Below are 25753 nucleotides of genomic sequence, written 5' to 3'. Positions count from 1 at the left end.
CAAGGTGAGCGTCTAGGACGTAAAGGTGAGCGTCTAGGACGTGAAGGTGAGCGTCTAGGACGTGAAGGTGAGCGTCTAGGACGTGAAGGAGGGAGGCTACCCTTGGAGCTAGACCGTCTAGGTCCCCTTACAAGATCAATGGCCAAACATATTCAAACACAAGCAAATGAGGCCACGGATGGAAGAGAGAAGGCTTTGTATATGTTTGCATAAAGGCCCATTGGGGGTACTTAGTAGATAGGATAGTGTAGGAAGCATTTTGGATGGAAACCTTCTAGAAACTAGGGTTGTGTATGGCCGGTCATTGCACCCTAGAATTTAGATTTAATTTTGGTTTTCTTTTCCTTGTAATGTAGCTTATCATTTACGTCCCAAACTAGCCTATAAATAGGAAGGCTAACTCATTGTATTTGACAAGTTTAATTGAGTAAGGTTATGCTGCCATTTTTGTGCACAAGCTTTACTTCTCCTAGAAATCTAGGCTCTAAACTTCAATCCTTTCACCTTCTCCCTTGAGCTGGCCGAACCACTCAAACACCATACTCATCATGCACCTACAAGGCCAACACAACTCCTAGGAGGGTCTTGATCATCTCACCCATTGCTTCCGCACCTTATTTTCTACTTTGATTCAAGAAGAACACATGAAAATGCCATCACTAATTCTCACAGTTACATAGAGCATAGACACACAGAGCACAAACCCTAATTGTTCTTGACGACGCACCCTGTGAGCACAAGGCAATTAGGGCAACACAGTTTTAGCCCTTCAGTACAGTTTTCGACCACCCTCAGTTCAAGTGTTTTGATACGGGGGTGAGTCACCTTTTGATGTTTCTCGCTAGCTGACTTGATCGTCGGAGTGCAAACGGCCGCGAGGGCGTCCCTTTGTTCACTTCTTTTCAGGTACTCACAGACGAAACAAAACGAAGGTGCCCTAACTCGCGAGGACAAGCCACGCAGACGATTCCAGTCGACCGACGGGAACAATATTGTTTGATGTAAACAAATAAATCGTTATAAAGCAAACTAAAGTTTATAATTTTATTATTATATTTGTGTCCTTTTAATAGTGGTGAGCATGGATAAAATAAGAATAAATATTATTTTAATAATATTACGAAAAATGTGAATATTTATTTTAAAGCTAGAAAGTATATAAATATCAAGAAAATTTAAGAAGTGAGTATAATTTATTTTATTTGCAAATGTCTTCTATAACAAGTCTGGAAAGTTCCTGAGAAGGAGAAATTTTGAAAATGCAAAGTGGAAAAAGGATGTGATAAAGCCAAAACCACGACTTTTCATAAACTAACCACAAGTAGCCATGTGCTCAGAATATTAAAATGGCATTTGTGGAATAATTCCGCTGTCCTGCATTCACACGTAAGATGATAGGTGCTATGTGGTCCACTATCTGAGCAAAATCAAGTACAATTCAGATTTATTAATGTTTTAAATTAGGGTGATGATATTTTTGCATCCACTAAATAGAAAACATTTATTTAATAATTCAAAAATAATAATACTATACTAATATTTGTTTTAATTTAAATTGAAAATTTTAGTATATATTCTTATATTATCAGAATGGGTTATGAAGTGGATATATTTTTTTTAAAGAATTTCAAAATATTATTTTTCTTTAAAATAAATTACACTATATAAAAATTAAATGAAAATTAAATAAGAATTACTTATTTTTGTATAAAATCCGTTCGGATTAAAGTATAATTCTCATTTAGATAGAAAAAATATAAATTATTTGATTTTGTCAATATATAAAAGTTAATAGATAAAAATAAATAAAATTAGTTATAAAAAAATTAACTTAAGTTATTTTTATATTAAATTTAAATAGTAATATTTTTCTATTTATTTTTTATAATTAATATTAATATTATATAAAAAAAATTATTATATTTTTATTAATAATATCATTTAATATTTTTACTTTTTTAATATTATTTTATTTTACTATATCATATTATATAATTAATTATATTATATACGTTACAACTATATATAATCAATTATATATTATATGTTAGATTTGTAACACATAATCGATTATATAATAATATTTAAGTTAATATATTTTAAAATTAATTTAATATTTAAAACACATTTTTAAAATAAAATTACTATATTTTAAAAAATATTATAAAATTTAAATTAATAACATAAATGATTTATTTTATATTTATAAATAATTTATTTATTTATTTAAAAATAGAAATAGAAAAAATAATAACTTTAAAAAAATTGAAATCGATTTCAATAGTTATAATTATTTATTTATAAAATAATAGTGAATTCAATTACAATCTAGCTTCCTTCATAGTTTTTAATTTCATTTTCAAATCAGTAATGATAAAAAAAGTAAGGATATTATTTACATAATCAATTTCCTCGTATCTCTATAACCAATTATCTGTATAATCGATTAGGCTTAATTTTTTATTATTAGCATAATCTAATATACAAGTCATCCTTCAAATTCATATTCGTATGTTTTCATAAATACATAGAATCAACACTAGTGTCTCTTTCACATTCGTCTAAATAAATAGTATAAATAAACAGTGTAAATTTCTCTAAATTTTTGTCATAGTCAAAATAGTTTGAAAGTGTGAACTGATTTTTTATAATTACGTTAATTAAATATTACCAAAATAATGTGACTAAAGTGATAATATTCACCTACATTAGGTGAGTACAATATCATTTCATCCTATATTTTATTAAATATTCTCTTAAATTTATATATTTACTAGACAATACTTCTCAGCTCATGTTTGGTTATGAGAAAAGAAAAGTGGAGAAGAAAAATATAAAAAAATTACTTAAGATTAAAAAAAATAGAATGTTTAATTGTTTGGTAGAATATAAATATATGAAAAATAAATATAAAATATTTTAAAATGGTGTAATTGCAGTATTTTGAGAAAGAAATGTTTAATTATTTGATAGAATATAAATATATGAAAAATAAAGATAAAATATTTTTAAAATGGTGTATATTTATTATTTTGGTAGAAAATAGTAGATTGACGTTATTAATTTTATAAATCGTCGATGTATTACTCATAAATTTTATTATATAATAGCGAAAACACAGGTGCAACGCTTCTTTATCTGCATTTTTCTTTTTACAGTTGATTGAATATTTTATTAATAATAAAATAAAATAAAATAAAAATATAACTAAATTTAAGAAATATTTAATATATTTTTTATATAAAATATGTTAGTGAGTATATTTCTAGTATATTTCTAGTATTGTTCTTTAGTTAATATTATCATATCTTATTGGACATACACCTTCTGTTAAGACTTTTTATTACCTATTATTATTAAGGGATTATGTGTCATGCATTTAGGAAAACATCTATTATTTAGGAATTAGGTGTCATGCATTTAGGAAATCACCCACAAATTCATATGTGGAGTTGTTCGTGCCGGTGGATTCGCTTTGCCGGTTGACTCAAACGACAACCTTTGACCCTTCTATCTCCGCCTGAGAATCGTACTTCCTTGATCAAAGAATCTCTCACCTGCAAAGACAAAGGGGCACCTTGACGGTCGTTTGCACTCCGACGCTCAAGACAATATAAGGGCAAAGAAACACCAAGTGTATAAGTAGTTTCACTCTTAGAAACCGTGTACCTTGCTAGGGTTCTTGGCACCATTTATATAGGTTAAAACTAGGGTTTACCTTTGTGCTATTATCCTTGTCTAGGGTTCCTTAGGGAACGTCCTTGCGCTGCTATTTACATAATCTTAGCGTATTTGGCACATAGAACTTCCCTTAACTGGAGTGCAATGACTAACAGAATGCCCGCCTGGGTACCAACTTGTGCACCTAGTCTCTGGCGCCATCTGTTTCTGCAGGTGCCCTAACGTGCTATGCATGCAACTTTCCTTGGAAACCCTAATCCTAATGGGCCTCAGCGCCTCCAAGGATTATTCTCTCGTGCCACGCCTGTATGCGCTATACACACCACGTGTATGGATCCCTCGTGACTTAGACTTTTCCCTTATCTGATGTTGTAACTAAAAACTTAGTATAATTTTAGGGTCCACCTTACGTGGCCCACTATAACGTTTAGACTGCCGATGTCCGATCTCTCCCTTTGTTGGCGAGGTCTGATGTCGATCCCCAACGTCGGGGTCTATGGTACCGATGTTCGAAGATTGACTAATCTCCTGATAGGTGTGTCTGGGGCCCCCCTTACGTGGCCCACTTCCACTATCAGGCACCGATGTGCGATGTTTGAGATCAGTCTCTGGAATCGATGACCGAGGACTGATCGGGACACAAGCCCCCCAGTCTCGAGCTGTAACTTGTTTCAGCGAAGAGACTGAGTGATCGCCTTGGGCGACCTACGTGGCACTAGGTAATGGGACGTGAACAGTACACCGAAGTGATTTCTCACCATACTTTTTAAATCAACGTACACGTGGCAAGATCAACGCTATCGCTTGTTGGCGCTTGCACTTCTTCGTATACTGTTCAAACCTTTAAACCCTTACGCTTTCTTCATTGTTTCATTACTTTCACTTAAGCAAATCATTTCTCAAGCATTTCTTCGAAACACTCTCTTTTCTCCTTCCAAAACTCAGAACTTCAACCCCTGTTTGATCAAAAGTATGAACTTTATGTGTTGATTGCTCTTGCTTTATGATTTCGCTGCCCATAACATGCTTATAACTGTTTTGGGATTGTTTACGTTTTCTACATTTTAGGTTTTCTGCACTTTACATTTTCTCTGTTCTTTGCTTGGAGTCTCTGTTTTCTGGGTTTTGTCGAGTCACACCATCGTCTCCTTCTAAACCCTTGTTTTCTCCATTCCTTTCTTTCTTTTTAGATGGCTAGAATGAAAACAACACCGAACCCTCCACCCCCTATTAACTACAAAACCCTTTACCATTGGGCCCCTGAAGCCCTTCTGGCTGAGACTTCTCAGTTGAACTCCCACAAGGACATTGATACATACAAACAAGGTGAAACCCAAGACAAATTCCATGTCTTCGGAAAGGAGCTTGACGTATACCTGAAGGTCCATCCTTGCAGGAAAGGGGTCCCCATATGCGCTGATGATTGGGCGGATCCTGACGAGCCATTTTTCTTTATATACACTACCATCTTCAAACGGCTTCGCCTCTGTCTCCCTTTCTCACAGTTCGAACGGGCCCTCCTCACAGAGGTCAATGTGGCCCCTGCCCAACTGCACCCTAACAGTTGGGCCTTCGTTCGGGCCTTCACAATTCTCTGCGATTACTTTGGCCACCCACCCTCCGTGGACATCTTCCTTTATTTCTTCGAGACGAAGAAACTGGGGAAGAAGCTGTGGCTAAGTTTCAATGGCGTGGCGAGGAGAGTCCTCTTGACTCTTTTCCAACAATCTTACAAGGGATTCAAGAAGAAATTCTTGAAGATATGCTGCAGCATCCATGACCCTACCCTACTGGACGACTTCCCTCTTTACTGGGTAGAGAAACCGGGAGTCAAGAAACCCAGAAGTCTTGAGGACTTGACTCCTTCTGATCGTGAAGCGGGCCAACTTTTCTCGAGCTTGGGCGTGGTGTTTGACACCGCCAAGCTGATTAAGCTTGAATTCTTTGTCAAAGCTCTTAAGAGCTATATTGGTACTGTTCTTATTTCAGTTTCATTTTTGCCTTTACCTTTACTTGTTCATTGTTGTCAACTGCATATCTTTAGTTCTGATCCTTCGTTCCTTGTTGTTTCTGTGCAGACATGGCTATTAAAGAAGGAGCTGGCCGATTTGCTATCCAAGCACAGGGCGGTTGCTACTGGTGTGGGCACCTCTACTCCTGCTACCCTTCCTTCCCCTACTGCTTTCGTGCCAAACTCATCAGCACCAGCCCCCGTTGATAAACAAAAAAGGGTGGTGGGGGAGACAGGCTCTGAGGATGAGGACACCGATTCGAGCCTTGTCTTCAAGAGACCGAGGGTGGGCGAAGTCGTGGCGCCCTCTCACTCTGCATCTGGTGGGCTTACCCCAGCCTTCAGGGATAACCCTCCAAGCGCTTCCTCCCCACACGACCTTATTGTACATGAAGGTGGGGGGGAAAGCACCCCTGAAGACCAGCAAACGCCTCCTGCTTTCGAGCTCCCTGCCCTTCTCCAACAAGCACTTAAACACTTTCAAGACAAAGAGATGGTGGAAAGCTTGGGTGGCAACCTCCTCCAAGACCGCGTGGCCCAGGGCCTTGGAGGCTTCCTCGTCGCGTCCAACCTTGCTCTGTGTAAGGCGCACAAGAAGCGCAAGCTGAGGCAACAAAGGTGAGGGAAGAGCTAGCCCTCAAAAACAAAATTCTTCTCCAATCGCGAAACCGCCATGTATCAGGAGCTAACGAGTATTCGTCAAACCGAGAAGGAGGTCAAGAGGCTTCTCTTTGAGAAGTCCCAGGAAGCCCTTCAATTGGAAGCGAAGATCTTGCATCTCCGCAACAAGGTGGTCGATCTGGAGGAGAAGGTCGAGGGGATGCAGACCCAAATGGCCAAGCTAGAAGAGAGGCCACCCAATACGAAGTCCAGTTGGGGCAGGTGGAAGGGGAGCTGGCTGAGAAGGTCGAGCTCTTCAAGAAGACCGAAGAGGAACTCAACAATGACGTCGTTGATGCTTATGACGAGGGGTTCCAAGATGCCATGGCTCAGTTTGCCTGCGTGCATCCTGAGGTGGATCTTTCCCCTTTCGATGAGTCCAAGTGTGTCGTTTGTGGGCAACTCGTGCTCAGAGAGCAACCATCTTGTAACTTAGTCTTCTTGGTGGCTCGTGCCTTGTACTTATGTATATATTTATGAGCCTCTGCTCTTTTAATCTCTTTGTCTTAACTTCTTTCTCTTCCATCTGCTTTAACTTCTCTTGTCTTTTGTTGTCTTCAAAGCACTGGTGACATGTACACAAACCCTCGACCTAGTCTTTGTCGTACGAGGACAAGGAAACTCCTCCTGCTGTTTTGATTTTCCTCTTGTAAGATAAGGGAAAGGTTTCCCTGTTGATCTCTCCTCTGCCCTCTTTGGGTCATCGGGCAGGCCTTGTTAGTAACACTGGTGAACCCCACTGTTCTCGACCTTGCTTCGTGAGGATGAGAGTGTATTTTTCTGTTGAACCACACCGTTCGACCTTGGTGTTTCTGTGCAAGAGGGAGGCTCACTGAGGAACCATACTATTCCCAACCTTAGTGTTTCTAACCCAAGTGATCGGTTCTTACTGACCTCATCCTTGCTGTACAAAGTCAAAGGACAGGTCTGAATGACTGACCGCAACCTTGCTGTAAAAAGTCAAGAGATAGGTCTGAATAATTGACCGCAACCTTGCTGTAAAAAGTCAAGGGACAGTTCTTTAACGGTTGAACCATACTGTTCTCAGCCTTGGTAAACTTACGCAAAAGGGAGGCTCATCGAGGAACCATATTATTCCCGACCTTGGCATATTACTTCAAGGGAGAGGTTCATAACTGCATTGCACACATATTTCTTAACTGAATAATCTAAAATTTTATTTGGGTGACCTCGTTAAAAAAAACCCTTATAAGGGAAAAAAAGTGTCCCCTTAAACCGTGTACAATGCAAAACATCTTTAACTAAAACGCATTCCAAGTACGAGGGATCGTGTCACCTTCTAACGTCTTAAGCCTGTATGCTCCATTCCCAAGGGCCTCTGCTACTCTGAAAGGACTAGTCCACTTGGGAGATAACTTGTTTTCTAGCTGGTACAAGTGGGTCTTTCGCATCACTAGGCCGGAGACCTGGAATTGCCGAGGTCTTAGCTTGGAGCTGTATTTGTACTCCACCCTCCTTTTCAAGGCTTCAACCTTAATCTTTGCTTCCTCCCTTACTTCGTCCAGTAGGTTCAGGTTCACCTTTCTCTCTTCATTGGACTCTTCGACCACGAAGTACTGGAAGCGCGGCGAGTTCTCCTGGATTTCTACTGGAATCATTGCGCCCGAACCGTATACCAAGCTAAAAGGTGTTTCTCTGGTTGTGGACTAGGGAGTAGTGTGGTAAGCCCACACAATTCTAGGAACTTCTTTTGCCCAAGTCCCCTTGGCTTTGTCTAGCCTTCTCTTCAGATCTCTGAGCAAAACTCGGTTGGCAGACTCGAACTGCCCGTTCGTCTAGGGGTGTTCAACTGACACGAACACCTATTTTACTCCCAGCTCTGTATATACTTGCCCAATTGTTGGCTTCCAAACTGGGTACCATTGTCAGACACCAACCTCTTCGGGATTCCAAAGCGGAACACTATGTTCTTCAACACAAAGTGTTGGATCTTATGGGCTGTGATTTGCGCTACTGGCTCAGCCTCTATCTACTTTGTGAAGTTTTCTATGGCAACCACGAGGTACTTCATCTGCCGCACTACTAAAGGGAAAGACCCCAGAATGTCGATCCCCCAAGTATGAAATGGTCATGGGCTATAGATCGACCTCAGCTCCTCTGGAGGCGCCTTGTGCTAGTCAACATGCAATTGGCACTACTTGCACCGCTGTGCATACCTCGTGCAATCTTCCCTCATGGTGGGCCAATAATATCTTGCACGAATGACCTTTGACGAGAGGGATTGACCGCTGATATAGCTACCGCATATCCCCTCATGCAGTTCTGCCATAATGTGTGTGCATTGCTCGCCATTTACACATACCAGGATAGGGTGGGTGAACCCATGCCTAAACAACTTTCCATCGATCAAGGTGTACTTGCTCAAATTTTTCTTGATTTTTCTGGCTTCTGTTGGCTCTAGCGGGAGTACTTCATCAGCAAAATAGCGTTGGTAGGGTGTCATCCAAGTTTCTCCTATTTCAACTTGGTAAAACTGCGACGACATCTCCACAACAACCGGGTACACGCTTATTCTGGGCGTTTTCACCGTCTCCTGCGTTAACGACCGATGACTCCTACTCACCCCTTCCAATGTGCTGATTTCCTGGACTTCTGCCATATTGTCTGCCATATTCGTTGTCTCCTGAATTACTGTCCTCTGCCTGCTCCCCTTGCCCGAACTGGCGAGCTTTACAAGCAAGTCTGCTCGGGCATTCTGCTCTCTGGGCACGTGGGCTAACTCGAAAATCTCAAACGTCTCCTTCAGAACTTGAACATACTCTAGGAATGCGGCCATCTGAGGGTCTTTAACTTGGTACTCCCCCGTGACCTGGCCTGTGACTAACAAGGAGTCACTCTTTGCCAGCAAACCTTTGGCTCCCATCTCCTTGGCTAACAACATTTTAGCGATCAGGGCCTCATACTTTGCTTGGTTGTTACTGGCCTTGAAAGCGAACCGTAGGGTCTGCTCAATTAGCAACCCATCTGGTCCTTCCAAGATGACACCAGCTCCACTACCTTGTTGGATTGAGGAACCATCTACAGAGAGCACCCATCAGAAACCTGCTCCTTCTTGGTGCGTGGCTACCGAGGAGAACTCTACTACGAAGTCAGCATAAACCTAGCCTTTAATGGGGCCTCTAGGCTCATACCGCACATCAAACTCAGATAGCTCTAACGCCCATCGTACCATCCTGCCTGCCACATATGGCTTTTGTAAGATCTTGCGAATTGGAAGGTTTGTCATCACTATCACGGTGAAGCTCGCTTCTCATCGCTATTATCGCAACACACTTCTCAGGATTCGCCACTATCCCACGCTCGGTGAGTAGGAACCCCAAGAACTTGCTTGCCTTTACCTCAAACACACACTTCTCCGGGTTCAACTTCAGCTTGTACTTCGCTATCGTGGTGAATAACTCTTCCAGGTATGCTACGTGTTGCTCCCTTTGCTGGGAGGTGACCACCATGTCATCTACGTACGCTTGGACATTCCGCCCTAGCATGGGCGCTAACACTCTGTCCATCAGCCTTTGGTAAGTGGCACCTGCGTTCTTTAGCCCAAAGGGCATCACCTCATAACAATAACAAGACAGTTTTGTCATGAATGTTGTCTTGCACTCGTCCCTGGGGTGCATCATGATCTGGTTGTAACCAGAAAAGGCATCTAGGAAGCTGAGTAATTTGCACCTGGACGCACTGTCCACCAAGGCGTCATTACTGGGCAGCGGGTAGGAGTCCTTCTGACAAGCCTTGTTAAGGTTTGTGAAGTCAACGCACATCCTCCACTTTCCGCTGACCTTCTTCACTAGCACCACATTGGCCAGCCATTCAGGGTACTGAATCTCCCTAATGTGGCTAGCCTTCAACAGTTTCTTCCTCTCTTCGCGAACGACTTGACGTTTCTCCTCGTTGAACTTTTGTCTTCTATGGTGTACAGGTCGGATCTGGGGGTCCATGGTGAGACGAAGACACAAGAAGTCAGGATCTATGTCAGGCATGTCAGAGGCAGACCACGCAAAAGCATCAAGGTGTCGCGCTATGACTTCGGCAATCTGATCCTTTTTCTCTTGGCCTAAAGATTTGTCAAGCTTGAACATCTTCCCACCGATCTCCCGTTTTAGCACATCTTCGGCCGGTTCGGGTCGTCTCTCTCGGGCGATCTCTGCACGGGTGACCCTTTCTTCCCTTGGAGGGTGGGTAGTAACAACGAACACCCCTCTCTTTGTCTTGAGGCTATTGTCGTAACACTTTTTAGCCTCTTTCTGGTCAGACTTGATGGTGATCACCGTACCCTCAAGGGAAGGCAGCTTCATCTTCATATGCCTCGTAAAGGCAATCGCTCCAATCCTGTTCAAAGCAGGTCTACCTAACAATATAATGTAGGCTGATGGGGCGTTAACAACAAGATACCTGATGTTGGCAGTGCGTGAAGTTATGTCGTTCGTGAAAGTCGTCCTCAATTCTATATGCCCACGCACCTCCACCTGGTCTCCAGCGAAACCATACAAGCACCCAGTATAGGGCATCAACTGGTATGGAGACAACTGCAACTTGTTGAAGGTCGACCAGAACATCACGTCGGTCGAACTTCCTTGGTCTACGAGGACGCGATGCACCTTTCTCCCTGCTGTGACTAATGAAATCACTACCGGGTCATTGTCATGGGGTATGACATCCTGGCGGTCGACCTTGGTGAAGATGAGGTCGACATCGGGAGTCTGATCTACCTCCTGTACCTCTATGCCATCACCTCTCGCACGTACTTCTTCCGCTGGGAGGAAGTGCATCCTCCTCCTAAAAACCCTACAAAGATTGTGTTAATTTCACCGTGAATGGGCACCTCGTGCCCCTGATCTGCTCCCGCGGCCACCAACACCTGATCATTCTACGATTCCTGAAGGTAATCCTTCAAGAAGCCACTCTTCACTAGGTCATCAAGTTTGTGCGCCAGGGCCAAGCAATTGCGTATGTAGTGGTCATGATGTGATTCCAATAGCAAAGATGAGCTTGATCTCCATCAGGTCATGTGCTTGGTGAAATTCGCACCAAGCGTTCTTGTTGGGCACCAAGATGAAGAAGAGATAGAGGCCGAAGTTGAAGATGCTCAGAGGATTATTAGTTCATCATCCTTTTTACCTCAAAGGATTACAAGGAGCAAATTTAAAGAATTAGGAAGTAGTGGTCAAATGTTTTCTCTTTTTGTAGTATCTTTTGTATAAAATTTAAAAAATTTTAAGATAGTGTTTAGGTAGGTGCTAAGAGGGAAACCTAAAGATACCTCTTGTGTAAAGCATCTTTAGATATTAGCTTTAGAAAAATCTAGAAAGGTATCCCTTCCTTCTCCACTTTAGGCGCTAGAAGTGGAAGAGTTGCAAGGTAACCTTGGTAAGCTTCCTTTGTAAGCTTCTTGTACATTCATGACCGGTCCTTCTCCTACAAAAGGAGGGCTTGAGTCTTTCTAATACAGATTTGATATTTTGAGTACAGAAATTCTCCCAAATTGGTGAGTGATTGAGAGACTTGTGTCTTCTCTTATTCTAGTCTTATCTTGAGAGCACTCTTGGAACCTTAAGTGGCGGCATCTACACTCATCTTGAAGCTTTGCATCCTTCAAGTGGCGTGTTCCTCTCCAAGGACTCCAACCACATAAGTTCTCTTCTCCTTTCCATCTTATTCATCCATTTCCATTCTCAAATAAACTCTAAAACATGTCTTAGGTATTTCTAGTCTTTTTAATCAGTTCGTTTGCATCTTTTCTTATTTTTGTTCGGTTCATTTGATTCCTAGGATGTTTTAATCGGTTCATTTGCTTCCTATCTTGTTTTCGTTCAGTTCATTTGATTTCTAGGTAGTTTTAATCGGTTCATTTGCTTTCTTACTTGTTCTAATCGGTTCCTTTGACATAAAATAGGTTTCCATATGAGTTTGGCTTGGTTGCTTATGATTTGGTGAGTTCTTGAATGATAAGAATATTGATCGAATTCTAGAAAAGTGCCTAATCATATTCCAACTCAAGTTGAATCCATAACATGTCCTTGAAATATCTCTATCATGTTATTGGAATCATATCATGAGTCTATCATGAGTTCTAAGAAGGCTCTTCTTATCTCTAGCCATGCGGTCAACAAGGTAATAGTTTCTCACACTCCTATCTTTTTAGCTATTCCTAGACCTCTTGAGTTAGAAAAACTTGAGGGTAGTCCACATTGTTTGGATAATTTGGTAGAGGAATTTCATGATGTGTTTCAATATCCTCCTAAAGGGCTTCCCCCTTTAAGAGGGATTGAACACCAAATTGATTTAATTCTGGGATCTTCTTTACCAAATCGTCCCGCATATAGGACCAACCCAAGTGAAAAAAGAGAAATTCACCAACAAATAAAAGATTTAATTGGTAAAGGGTGGGTTCAAGATAGTATGAGCCCTTATGTCATGCCTATCATACTTGTCCCTAAAAAGGATGGGTCATGGAGGATGTGTTCCGATTGTAGGGCCATAAATAACATTACAATAAAATATAGGCATCCCATCCCTAGGCTTGATGATTTGTTGGATGAATTGCATGGTTCCCAAATTTTTACCAAAATTTATCTTAAAAGTGGGTATAATCAAATTCGTATTAAATCGGGAGATGAGTGTAAAACCACTTTTAAGACCAACTTTGGCTTGTATGAGTGGTTAGTTATGCCATTTGGTTTAACTATTGCACCAAGTACATTCATGCGTCTCATGCATCATGTTTTAAGACCATTCATTGGCAAGTTTGTGGTTGTTTATTTTGATGATATCCTCATTTATAGCTTGTCTTTGATTGACCATAAGATGCATGTTAGACAAGTATTAGAAACCCTTAGTAAAAACCACTTGTATGCTAACCTTGCTAAATGTATGTTTGCACTTGATCATATAGAATTCCTAGGGTTTGTTGTGAGTATTAAAGGGGTGCATGTAGATCAATCAAAGGTGGTAGCAATTCAAAATTGGCCAACACCCACCAATGTGAATGATATACGAAGTTTTCATGGCCTTGCTTCTTTTTATAGAAGGTTTGTGAAAGACTTTGGTACAATTGCCGCCCCTCTAAATGATATAGTAAAAAAGGATGTGGTTTTTCAATGGGGAGAAGAGCAACAAAGGGCTTTTGATATTTTTAAAAAAAAATTGACTAATGCTCCCATTTTTTCCCTTCCTAATTTTACTAAAACTTTTGAGATAGAATGTGATGCTTCAAGTATAGGCATTGGGGTTGTTCTCCTTCAAGAGGGCCACCCCATAGCTTATTTTAGTGAGAAATTGAAAGGTAGTCATCTCAATTATTCCACTTATGATAAAGAATTATATGCACTTGTTAGAGCTTTGTATACTTGGCAACATTACCTTTTTCCTAAGGGGTTTGTGATTTATAGTGATCATGAATCTCTTAAATATTTGAAAATCCAAAACAAGCTCAATAAGAGGCATGCTAAGTGGGTAGAATTCCTTGAGCAATTTCCTTATGTGATCAAACATAAGCAAGGCAAAATTAATATTGTGGCCGATGCACTTTCTAGATGTTATGCCTTGCTAAATCTTTTAGGCTCCCAATATCTTGGGTTTGATCATATCAAGGAACTTTATCATGATGACCTTGGTTTTTCTCTTATATATCAAGAGTGTGCTAAGGGTGGACACAAAGATTTTTTTTTATACAAGATGACTTTCTTTTTAAAGGAAAAAGACTTTGTGTGCCCCAAAGCTCTATTAGAAAATCTCTTGTTAGAGAAGCACATGAGGGTGGATTAATGGGACATTTTGGGGTCGTCAAAACTTTAGATGTTTTACATGAGCATTTCTTTTGGCCTCATATGCAAAAATATGTTCATAACTTGTGTGATAAATGTATTGCATGTCGTAAGGCTAAATCTAGAGTGCAACCCTATGGTTTATATACCCCTCTTCCTATCCCTTCAATGCCTTGGGTTGATATTTCTATGGATTTCATCTTAGGACTACCCAAGACATCCAAGGGTAAGGATTCCATCTTTGTGGTAGTGGATCGTTTTTAAAAAATGGCACATTTTATTCCTTGCCACAAAGTGGATGATGCATGTCATATTGCAAATCTCTTCTTCAAGGAAGTGGTTCGTTTACATGGACTTCCTAGAAGTATAGTATCCGATAGGGATTCCAAGTTCTTGAGTCACTTTTGGAAGACCTTAAGGGGGAAACTTGGTACTAAACTATTATTTTCTACTACTTGCCACCTCCAAACCGATGGTCAAACTGAAGTGGTCAATCGAACTTTGGGACAAATGTTGGGATGCTTTATTTCCGGGAATCCAAGGGTTTGGGAGGATTTACTACCACATGTTGAGTTTGCTTATAATCGCGTAATAAATTCTACCACATCCCATTCTCCTTTTGAGGTTGTGTATGGATTTAATCCCGTCACACCTCTTGATCTTCTTCCTATTCCTATACTTGATGATGTATTATGAAAAGATGGTTTTGAAAAAGCTTCTTTTATATAAGATTTGCATAATGACATCAAGTTAAGAATTGAGAAGAAAGTTGGCAAGTATGCTGAACTTGCCAACAAAAGGAGAAAAGCATTATTGGTTGATGTTGGTTATTGGGTTTGGCTTCACTTGAGGAAGGATCGTTTTCCTAATCAAAGGAAGTCCAAACTTATGCCTCGTGGGGATGGACCTTTTCAAGTCCTAAAGAGGATTAATAATAATGCTTATGAGCTAGATATGCCTGATACGTTTCTTAGGAGTCATACCTTTAATATCAATGATCTAACTCCTTTTTCTGTAGGTCTTCAGAATTCGTGGTCGAATTCTCTCCAACTCGGGGAGTATGATGGAGATCAAGATGAAAAAGAGATAGAGGCTAAAGTTGAAGATGCTCAGAGGATTATTAGCTCATCATCCTTTTTACCTCAAAGGATTACAAGGAGAAAATTTAAAGAATTAAGAAGTAGTGGTCAAATGTTTTCTCTTTTTGTAGTATCTTTTGTATAAAATTTAAAAATGCTTAAGATAGTGTTTAGGTAGGTGCTAAGTGGGAAACCTAAAGATACCTCTTGTGTAAAGCATCTTTAGATATTAGCTTTAGAAAAATCTAGAAAGGTATCCCTTCCTTCTCCACTTTAGACGCTAGAAGTGGAAGAGTTGCAAGGTAACTTTGGTTAGCTTCCTTTGTAAGCTTCTTGTACATTCATGACCGGTCCTTCTCCTATAAAAGGAGGGCTTGAGTCTTTCTAATACAGATTTGATATTTTGAGTACAAAAATTCTCCCAAATTGGTGAGAGATTGAGAGACTTGTGTCCTCTCTTATTGTAGTCTTATCTTGAGAGCACTCTTGGAACCTCAAGTGGCGGCATCTACACTCATCTTGAAGCTTGGCATCCTTCAAGTGGCGTGTTCCTCTCCAAGGACTCCAACCACATAAGTTCTCTTCTCCTTTCCATCTTATTCATCCATTTCCATTCCCAAATAAACTCTAAAACATGTCTTAGGTATTTCTAGTCTTTTTAATCGGTTCATTTGCATATTTTCTTATTTCTGTTTGGTTCATTTGATTCCTAGGATGTTTTAATCGGTTCATTTGCTTCCTATCTTGTTTTTGTTCGGTTCATTTAATTTCTAGGTAGTTTTAATCGGTTCATTTGCTTTCTTACTTGTTCTAATCGGTTCCTTTGACATAAAATAGGTTTCCATGAGTTTGGCTTGGTTGCTTATGATTTGGTGAGTTCTTGAATGATAAGAACATTGATCCAATTCTAGAAAAATGCCTAATCATATTCCAACTCAAGTTGAATCCATAACATGTCCTTGAAATATCTCTATCATGTTATTGGAACCATATTAGGTTTCCCCGCGCCCTTCTTCTCCGTTGTCATCTCGTGTACCCTCATGGGCTGAGGTCGATCTGTTGCTCGAGGTCGGATAGGACCAACGGGAACATGTTTCTCTGTCACTCGATCGTGTGCAGCGATGTGCGCCAAAGCCCGATGCCTTATCTCGGTGAACGTCTTCAGGTAGAACCTTAGCAGCGATTCACTGAAAGGTCCTGACAACATTCCCTTGACGAAGGCGTGCACCTTCATGGCCTCATCCGTGGGTTTCAACCTCACCACCTGGATCTTAAACCTGTTCAAGAATTCCTTCAAGGACTCCCCCTGGTACTGTTTAATGTCAAAGACATCATAAGAGAGTCGAGTGGGGGCCCTGTTAACAAGGTATTGTTCCCTAAACAGTGTGGTGAATTGGTCGAAGGTAGTGACGTGTCCATCTGGGAGGATGACGAACCACTCCAACGTCACGTCTGCCAACGTGCTCATAAGCAGCTTGCAGTACACAACGTCAGACCCTCCGGTGAGCATCATCTAAGTGTGAAACACCGTGAGATGGGCCTCTGGGTCCTCTACACCTGTAAAGGTGACCTTCGGACCCAGAGATGTGGTTGGCAACGTTGTATCCATGATCGCCTGAGAGAACGGGATGGGATGTGCCCTAAGTGGTACGGGTGGGGCACGTTCATCTACCGCGCGCTCCCCTGTTTGTTGCAAATCCCTGCGCAGTTCTTCGTTGTTCGCACGTGATGCAACAATCTCCGCTCTAGATGCCGCCACTGCCTCTTGAAAGGCACACATGGTCTCCAAGAGTTGTTGCGTGGTAACGTTGTCCCCTCTAGGGGGTATGGCACCTATGGCTACAACATATCGTTGGTAAAAACTCTCACAACGATTGTGAGTGGGACCTTGTTTTAACGGGCCCGACGGTGGGCGCCAAATGTTCCTACCGGTTGACTCGCTTCGCCAGTTGACTCGAATGGCAGCCTTTGGCCTTTCTATCTCCGCCTGAGAATCGTACTTCCTTGATCAAAGAATCTCTCACCTGCAAAGACAAAGGGGCGCCTTGACGGTCATTTGCACTCCGACGCTCAAGTCAGTATAAGGGCAAAGAAACACCAAGTGTATAAGTAGTTTCAGTCTTAGAAACTGTGTACCTTGCTAGGGTTCTTGGTACCCTTTATATAGGTTGAAACTAGGGTTTACCTTTATGTTGTTACCCCTGTCTAGGGTTCCTTGGGGGAACGTCCTTGCTTCGCTATTTACATAATCTTAGCGTATCTGACACATAGAACTTCTGATGGCAAATTCATGAAGTTCTTCTTAGAATCATGAGAAAGATGGTGCGGAAGCCATGGATGTGTGTGTGCAAGATCCTCCTAAGAGCTATGGTGATCTTGAAGGTGCATGGTATGTATGGAAGTTGGGAGGTTCGGCCAGCCCAAGGAAAGGTGAAGGATGTGAAGATTAGAGCCTAGAATCTAGATAGAAGCAAAGCTTGGCAGCATAACTTTACTCACAATAATCTTGCAATACATGAGGTTGGCTCCTCCTTTTATAGGCTAAGGAGGACCATATTTGATGACCTAAATGCTACACAAATGTAAGCCAAATGAAATGTAAATGTGAAGCACATGGGTGCACATGGCACATGGGTGCACATGGTCCTTTATTAGTAAAGGCTTCTAGAAACCTTTAGCTAATCAAGGTTAATGCTTCCTTAATTCTAATGTGCAGAAAATTAAACAATTGTCCACATTTATGCTATTTACACCTCATTTAAAGCTAAACTACACTTGATGGGCCTTCACGGAATATGTGCTATTAGGCCTTTTTCCATTCATAGCTTGATCCAAGTCTCCTTGTTCTAGACGCTCCTAGCTTGATCTTTAGATGCTCCTAGCTTGGTCTTAGACGCTCCTAGCTTGATCTTCAGACATTCCTAGCTTGGTCTTGGACGCTCCTAGCTTGGTCTTAGACGCTCCTAGCTTGGTCTTAGACGCTCCTAGCTTGATCTTTAGGCGCTCCTAGCTTGGTCTTGGACGCTCCTCGCTTGGTCTTGGATGTGTTGAAGATGGTTGCTGCTCCTTCAAGATTGTGTTTGATGAAGACTTATATGTACATTACATTTGTATTTTGCTTTGCTTTAAGTGTGTCTTAGGTAGTGCTTAGAGGTTGTCTAAGAGTGGGCTTTTTGCTGAGTAACTCATCTCATAACCATTGGCCATGTGATAAGAACAAGCATACGTTTTCTTAAACTGTTTTTCACATGTTTTACAAAAAACACGTTTACTGCATAAAAATAAATCTGTTCTTTTCTAAATAAACAGATTCATTTTTACACTGATGCCTTGGCTAAGTCTTGTAAAAATTAGATTTTGTGCATCAGGTATTTTGACTAAGTCTTCTTCTTTTCAAAACGACTGAGTTTTAAATAGTTAAACTTTCTCTGTTTTCGTTTTGAAAAATAAATCTGTTCATCTGTAAATGAATAAATTCTTTTTGCCTCTGGTGCCATGTCAAACTTAAACGTTTTTCAGTTTTATCTCAGCACCAGAATGGTTGACTAAGTCTCCTCACTTAACAAATTCTCTAACTGCTTTTGAAAATAAATCTGTTCATTCTATTTTCAATCTGTTCATTTTATAACAGCTTTAACTGTTTTTCAAAAATCTGTTATAAGTTGGCTTTCTATAAAATGCAAACTTGTTTCTGAGTTTAATATTGATTCATACATTTGCAAAAACAAGTTTTGACAACAGAGAGTTAAGTGTTTACAAAGGATTAGCATTTGTTCTTCAAAGATTCAAAAATCACAAAGTGCTTGTTCTTGGTTCGATTCCAAAAGCTTGGTGTGAGATGCTGCTACTGTTCTAGCAATCTTGCCTACTGGTTTAAGGCAGATCTTTGTATCCTCAATCAGGTGTAGTCGTTTCACTACTCATTTCTTATAATTGTTTGGTTGAACACTCTTCTTGATAGGTTTTCTTGGAGAGTGTGTGTGTGAGCTGAAATAGGTTTTTTCAGCAAGAGTACCTAAGTTCTTGTAGGTTTCAAGAACAGTGGGAATTGTACTTGGTTGTACTGTGTTTTAGTGATTTCCACCTGGTTTTGGTGAAGACTGGATGTAGCTCAGTTGAGTGAACCAGTATAACTGCTTGTGTTCATTCTCCCTCACTCTCTGCAATTTCGTTTCTGCATAATTGATAAAACAGCAAAGAAATAAATCTGTTCAATTGAAAATAAATCTGTTCTTTCTGGGCACTGTGCATACTGTTCTTAATTTCTGAAAAAGTTGTTTGAATCTGATAAGAACATATAAAATCTGCTAAAAGCCACTAGAACAGATTGACTGTGAGAGGTTGCTCAAGAAATTGTCAAAGCTATTAATTGAACCTTAAACAATTGCTTAAAGCTGAGACTTGTTGTTCTGTGATTCATTGTTCTTAATTTCTGGAAAACTGTCTGGTTTCAATAAGAACACTGATAATCTGTTAAAGACTAATAAAACAGGTTGTGTGTGATAGATTGTCTCACTAACTGTCAAGCCCTTAACTGAACCTAAATCACACGAATTGGAACTAAGGTTTGCTGGTTTTTGTGTTACACTGTTTTTCAATCTGATATATGTGTGTGTGCATCTGGAAATTCTATCTGCATAATCTTGTGATTAACCTTGCTGAATTAAAAGTTTTTCAAACAAAAACAGTGCTGAAATAAATCTGTTCATTTTCACATAAATCGATTTATTTTCTGTAAAACTGTGTTAAACACTGTTTCTGCGAGAATGTTTTAAAAGGTCAATTCACCCCCCCTCTTGAACTTTGGCACTATTAAACCCAACAATTGGTATCAAGAGCTAGGACTTGTATTTTAATCAAGTTTGTTTGTAATAATGTCTGAATTTAATGTGCTTTTTGCTGAGGGTTCTGCTGTTAATAGACCACCTATGTTCAATGGAATGAATTATGCATTTTGGAAAGTTAGAATGAGAATTTTCATGGAATCCATTGATGCATTAATTTGGGAAGCTGTGGTCAATGGACCTTATGTGCCAATGCAGGTTGTCAAGGATGAAGAAAAGGTAAAGCCAAGATCAGAATGGAATGAGACCGAAAGGAGGAAGGCTCAACATGATCTTGTGGCCAAGAACATCATAACCTCTGCATTGACAAAGGATGAGTTCTTCAGGATATCTCAATGTAAGTCAGCTAAGGAGATGTGGGAAGTCTTAGAAGTGACTCATGAGGGGACTGAAGATGTGAAAAGGTCAAGGAAACATGCGCTCATCCAAGAATATGAGCTGTTCAGAATGCAACCCGAGGAGAGCATTGCTGATGTGCAGAAAAGATTCACCCATATTGTGAATCACCTCACTGGCTTGGGAAAAGAATTTGACAGAGAGGAGCTCAACATAAAGATATTGAAGTGCCTCGACAGAAGCTGGACACCAAAGGTGACAGCTATCTTTGAAAGCCGTGATCTGTCAAAGTTGGGAACTGCTGCACTGTTTGGAAAGCTGATGGAGCATGAGCTAGAGCTTAAAAAACTTAAAGAGCAGGAAACAACAGAGAGAAAACCCAAAGGTCTTGCACTGAAAGTAACTGAACTAAATGAGATCAAGGAAGAAAAAGAAGATGCTGAAGATGATGATACAATCAGTCTTCTTACAAAAAGATTCAGTAAATTCCTGAGGAAGAAAAGCAAAAATAGGAACCAGCAGAAAAGAAGGTATCCTAAACCCAATGATTCAAATTCCTCTAAATATACTTGCTTTGGATGTGGCAAAACAGGGCATATCAAAACAGATTGTCCAGACAATCAAACAAGGGACAAATCTGCCAGCAAGAAATTTGAAAGGAACAAGGGAAGAAGAGCCTACATCTCATGGGAGGAAAATGAAGCATCCTCAACCAGCAGTTCTTGAACAGAAGATGAGGAGAACAATTTGTGCTTCATGATGAAGGATGAGGAGTCAAATTCTGATTCAGTAAGTAATTTTTCTGCTGATACTGATAACTATGATGATTTGCTTGCTGCCTTCAAGGAAACACATGATGAAGCCAATAGGCTAGCTGTAATATGTAATAAGCTGCAAAAGGTAAATAATGTGTTGGCACCTAAAGTAAAAACACTTGAGGAAGAATTGCATAAGGCCAAAACAGATTTGGTAAGCCTTGAACTGACTTGCTTGCATGCCTCTATTAAAAACTGTGAAAACTGCAAAAGATTGGAAAAACAAGTGGAATATTTGCTGAAAACCCTTTCCAATTTCACCAAGGGAAGAGAAAACCTTGAGTCTCTCCTTGGATCACAGAATGCTGTTTTCAATAAGAATGGACTTGGTTATACCCCTGGAAATACAACCAATGTCAAAAAGCTTTCAAGTTTTTTTGTTCCAGCAAAATCAGTTTTTTCAGCTTTTAACAGTGGCAAAAAGGCATCTCACGTAACCTGTTTTTACTGCATGAAATCTGGTCATACATCTAGGTCTTGCATTGCTAGAAAGCATCTTGTTCCTAAGAACTTAGCAAAATGGCTACCAAAGAGAAGGTTTTAATATGTGCTGGACCCTATACTGAAAAGGGTACCATTTGTATATTTTTTATTCTGTTTTGCAGATTGGCAGCAAGAAAAACCAGTGGTACTTGGACAGTGGCTGTTCCAAGCATATGACTGGAGATCTTACAAAGTTTACCAGCTTAAAGCTCAAAGCAGAAGGACATGTAACCTATGGTGATAATAACCAAGGGAGGATTTTGGGCAGAGGAACTGTTGGAACAGGGAACTCAACAACCATTAAGAATGTGCTGTATGTAGAAGGACTTAAGCATAGTCTTCTCAGCATAAGTCAGCTCTGTGACAAAGGATACAAAGTGAATTTTGAGTCAAAAGGCTGCACAATATCAAGTAATTCATCTAGTAAGGTACTGTTTACTGGTAAGAGAGTGAATAACATATATCTGCTGAATATCATGGAAACTAACTTTTCAAATGAGTGTTTGCTGTCCAGAAGTGATGAGTCTTGGTTGTGGCACAGGAGGTTGGCTCACATACACACAAATCACTTGAATAAATTGAAATCTAATGATTTAGTTTCTGGTTTACCTAACATTAAATTTCAGGACAACAGGCTTTGTGATGCTTGTGTGAAAGGTAAACAAATCAAATCCTCTTTCAAGTTAAAGGATATTGTCTCTACAAAAAATCCATTGAATGTGTTACATATGGACTTATTTGGTCCATCTAGAGTTGCTAGCTTGGCTGGAAATTTGTATGCTTTAGTTGTTGTGGATGATTACTCTAGATTTACATGGACTCTATTTCTTGCACATAAACATGATGTTTATTCTGCCTTTAAGAGATTAGCAAAAATTCTGCAAAATGAAAATGGTTGCTGCATAAAATCTATTCGAAGTGATCATGGGGGAGAGTTTCAAAATGCTAAGTTTGAGAGGTTCTGTGAGAAGCATGGGATAGCTCATACCTTTTCAGCCCCTAGGACACCTCAACAAAATGGTGTAGTTGAAAGGAAAAATAGATCACTAGAGGAACTAGCTAGAACTATGTTAAATGAATCTAAGCTACCTAAGTATTTTTAGGCTGATGCTGTTTATACTGCAGGTTATGTCTTAAATAGGACCTTAATAAGACCAATTCTTAAGAAAACCCCATATGAATTGTATAAGGGCAGAAAACCTAGTGTAAGCCACCTTAGAGTATTTGGGTGTAAATGCTTTGTATTGAATAATGGCAAAGAAAATCTTGGTAAGTTTGATGCTAAATCTGATGAAGGTGTGCACATTGATTCTTCTACTATAAGCAACCTTTTATTGAAGACTCTATTTAGAAAAGAACAGATTTATTTTTATGCAGTAAACGTGTTTTTTGTAAAACATGTGAAAAACAGTTTAAGAAAACGTATGCTTGTTCTTATCACATGGCCAGTGGTTATGAGATGAGTTACTCAGCAAAAAGCCCACTCTTAGACAACCTCTAAGCACTACCTAAGACACACTTAAAGCAAAGCAAAATACAAATGTAATGTACATATAAGTCTTCATCAAACACAATCTTGAAGGAGCAGCAACCATCTTCAACACATCCAAGACCAAGCGAGGAGCGTCCAAGACCAAGCTAGGAGCGCCTAAAGATCAAGCTAGGAGCGTCTAAGACCAAGCTAGGAGCGTCTAAGACCAAGCTAGGAGCGTCCAAGACCAAGCTAGGAATGTCTGAAGATCAAGCTAGGAGCGTCTAAGACCAAGCTAGGAGCATCTAAGACCAAGCTAGGAGCATCTAAAGATCATTTTCACATAAATCGATTTATTTTCTGTAAAACTGTGTTAAACACTGTTTCTGCGAGAAAGTTTTAAAAGGTCAATTCACCCTCCCTCTTGAACTTTGGCACTATTAAACCCAACAGGATGGTCTAGATGCTCTTGCCTTGGTGTCTAGACGTTCTTGACTTGGCTCTTGCCTTTCATGGAAGGGTGTGCTTGGCCCTCTTCCATCAACTTCCCTTAACTAGAGTGCAACGACTAACAGAGTGGCCGCCTGGGTACCAACTTGTGCACCTAATCTCTGACGCCATCTGTTTCTGCGGGTCCCCTGAGTATTCACGTGCCATGCATGCAGCTTTCCTTGGAAACCCTAACCCTAATGGGCCTCAGGGCCTCCAAGGATTATTCTCTCATGTCGCGCCTGTATGTGCTATACACACCACGTGTATGGATCCCTCGTGACTTAGGCTTTTCCCTTATATGATGTTGTAACTGATAACTTAGTATAATTCTAGGGTCCACCTTACGTGGCCCACTATAACATTTAGATCGTCGATGTCCGATCTCTCCCTCTGTTGGCGAGGTCTGATGTCGATCTCCAACGTCGGGGTCTATGGTACCGATGTCCGAAGATTGACTAATCTCCTGATAGGTGCGTCTGGGGCCCCCTTACGTGGCCCACTTCCACTATCAGGCACCGATGTGCGATGTCTGAGGTCAGTCTCTGGAATCGTTGACCAAGGACTGGTTGGGACACAGTTAGTGGGTGTAGAATCAATTTTTCTCATCTTTAATTGTATGGCTATAAAGCCTAAAGTTTGCACTTTCAATTAAATAACACGAGATTTCACAAAAATAGAGAAAATCTTACCTTTGTGTTCACAATTCGTATCAGAGCTTCGTCATACGGGTTTGATCCAAAATTTTGTAAAGTGTGAGAGAAACAGTTGTGAGTGAGTGTGTGAGCACACCTCCGAGAAAAAGAAACCAACAATTCTCTTTATTGAAAAGAAGAAGGAACATGGCAGAATTGAACAACAACAAATATGTGCAACCTGCAATCCCTAGATTTGATGGGCATTATGATCATTGGGCAAAAATCATGGAGAATTTTCTTCGCTCTAAGGAGTATTGGCATTTGGTAGAGAATGCGATCTCAGTTGTTACTATGTGTCAAAAGCTAAACTCGAGGCCATGGAAGAACAAAAGCTGAAGGACTTGAAGATAAAGAACTATCTGTATCAAGCCATCGATCGAGAAATTTTAGATACTATCCTCAATGATGATACATCCAAAGACATTTGGGACTCTATGAGAAAAAAATTTCAAGGGTCCACAAGGGTGAAAAGAGCACAATTGCAAGCCTTGTGTCGAGAATTTGAAATTCTGCAAATGAAGGAAGATGAAACGGTGAATGAATACTTTGCCCGCACCTTGAAAATTGCTAAAAGTATGAAGGAGTGTGGAGAATGCATTCAAGAGGACATTATTGCTGCAAAAATCTTCTGGTCCATGACCCTGAAATTTAATTATGTTGTGTGCTCAATTGAAGAATCCAACAATTTGGACACTATGACAATCGATGAACTACAGAGTAGTCTTTTAGTTCATGAGCAAAGGATGTTGTATCTTGTAGAGGAGGAACAAGCACTACAGATTACCTATGAAGATAGGGGAGGACGAGGAAGAGGTTCTTTCCGTGGCAGAGGAAGAGCGAGACAGTCAATCAACAAAGCTGAAATTGATTGTTTCAAGTGTCACAAACATGGAAATTTCCAATATGAATGTCCTACCTGGGAGAAAAAAATAAATTATGTTGAGGTGGAAGATAAAATAGATCAAAAGGATGAACTCTTGTTAATGGCTTCTCTTGATTTTAAGCAAGGAAAAAAAGAGGAACGGTTTCTTGACTTCGGGTGCAGTAACCACATGAGTGGTAACAAAAATTGGTTCTCATAATTAGATGAGAACTTTAGACATGCAGTAAAACCTGGCAATAACACTCAAATATTGTGATGGGGAAAGGAAGTGTCCGGTTGAATGTTGATGGAGTCACACATGTAATCTCACATGTATACTACGTTCCAGAACTGACGAACAATTTGCTAAGCATAGGACAACTTCAAGAGAAAGGCTTGTCTATACTAATTCAGAACGGGAAGTGTAAAGTCTCTCACCCAGAAAGAGGACATATTAAGAAAATAGATATGAGGGAAATAGGATGTTTGCACTAACAACTACACAGGCACCTTTGAATTCAAAATGTTTTCAAATGGAAC

At 40.1% G+C, this 25753-nt stretch overlaps 3 protein-coding genes across 3 annotated transcripts; 1 reads left to right on the top strand and 2 right to left on the bottom strand.

Annotated features, from left to right (window-relative positions):
* Nucleotides 1-8507: 8507 nt before the first annotated feature.
* Nucleotides 8508-9254, bottom strand: LOC137822106 (uncharacterized). The gene has a single exon (XM_068627008.1). It carries the CDS (start codon nt 9252-9254, stop codon nt 8508-8510), a length of 747 nt encoding a protein of 248 aa, XP_068483109.1.
* Nucleotides 9255-16188: 6934 nt separating this feature from the next.
* On the bottom strand, nt 16189-16728 carry LOC137822105 (uncharacterized). Its single transcript, XM_068627006.1, has one exon. The coding sequence runs from the start codon at nt 16726-16728 to the stop codon at nt 16189-16191; it is 540 nt and encodes a 179-aa protein (XP_068483107.1).
* A 7940-nt stretch (nt 16729-24668) lies between these two features.
* LOC137822104 (uncharacterized) lies at nt 24669-25433 on the top strand. Its single transcript, XM_068627005.1, has one exon. It carries the CDS (start codon nt 24669-24671, stop codon nt 25431-25433), a length of 765 nt encoding a protein of 254 aa, XP_068483106.1.
* The last annotated feature ends 320 nt before the right edge of the window (nt 25434-25753 follow it).

The sequence above is a fragment of the Phaseolus vulgaris genome, chromosome 9, assembly GCF_000499845.2.
Source record: "Phaseolus vulgaris cultivar G19833 chromosome 9, P. vulgaris v2.0, whole genome shotgun sequence".
NCBI classification, from domain to species: Eukaryota; Viridiplantae; Streptophyta; class Magnoliopsida; order Fabales; family Fabaceae; genus Phaseolus; species Phaseolus vulgaris.
The sequence above is the reverse complement of the archived record's forward strand: the minus strand, read 5'-3'. Positions and strand labels throughout refer to the sequence as shown.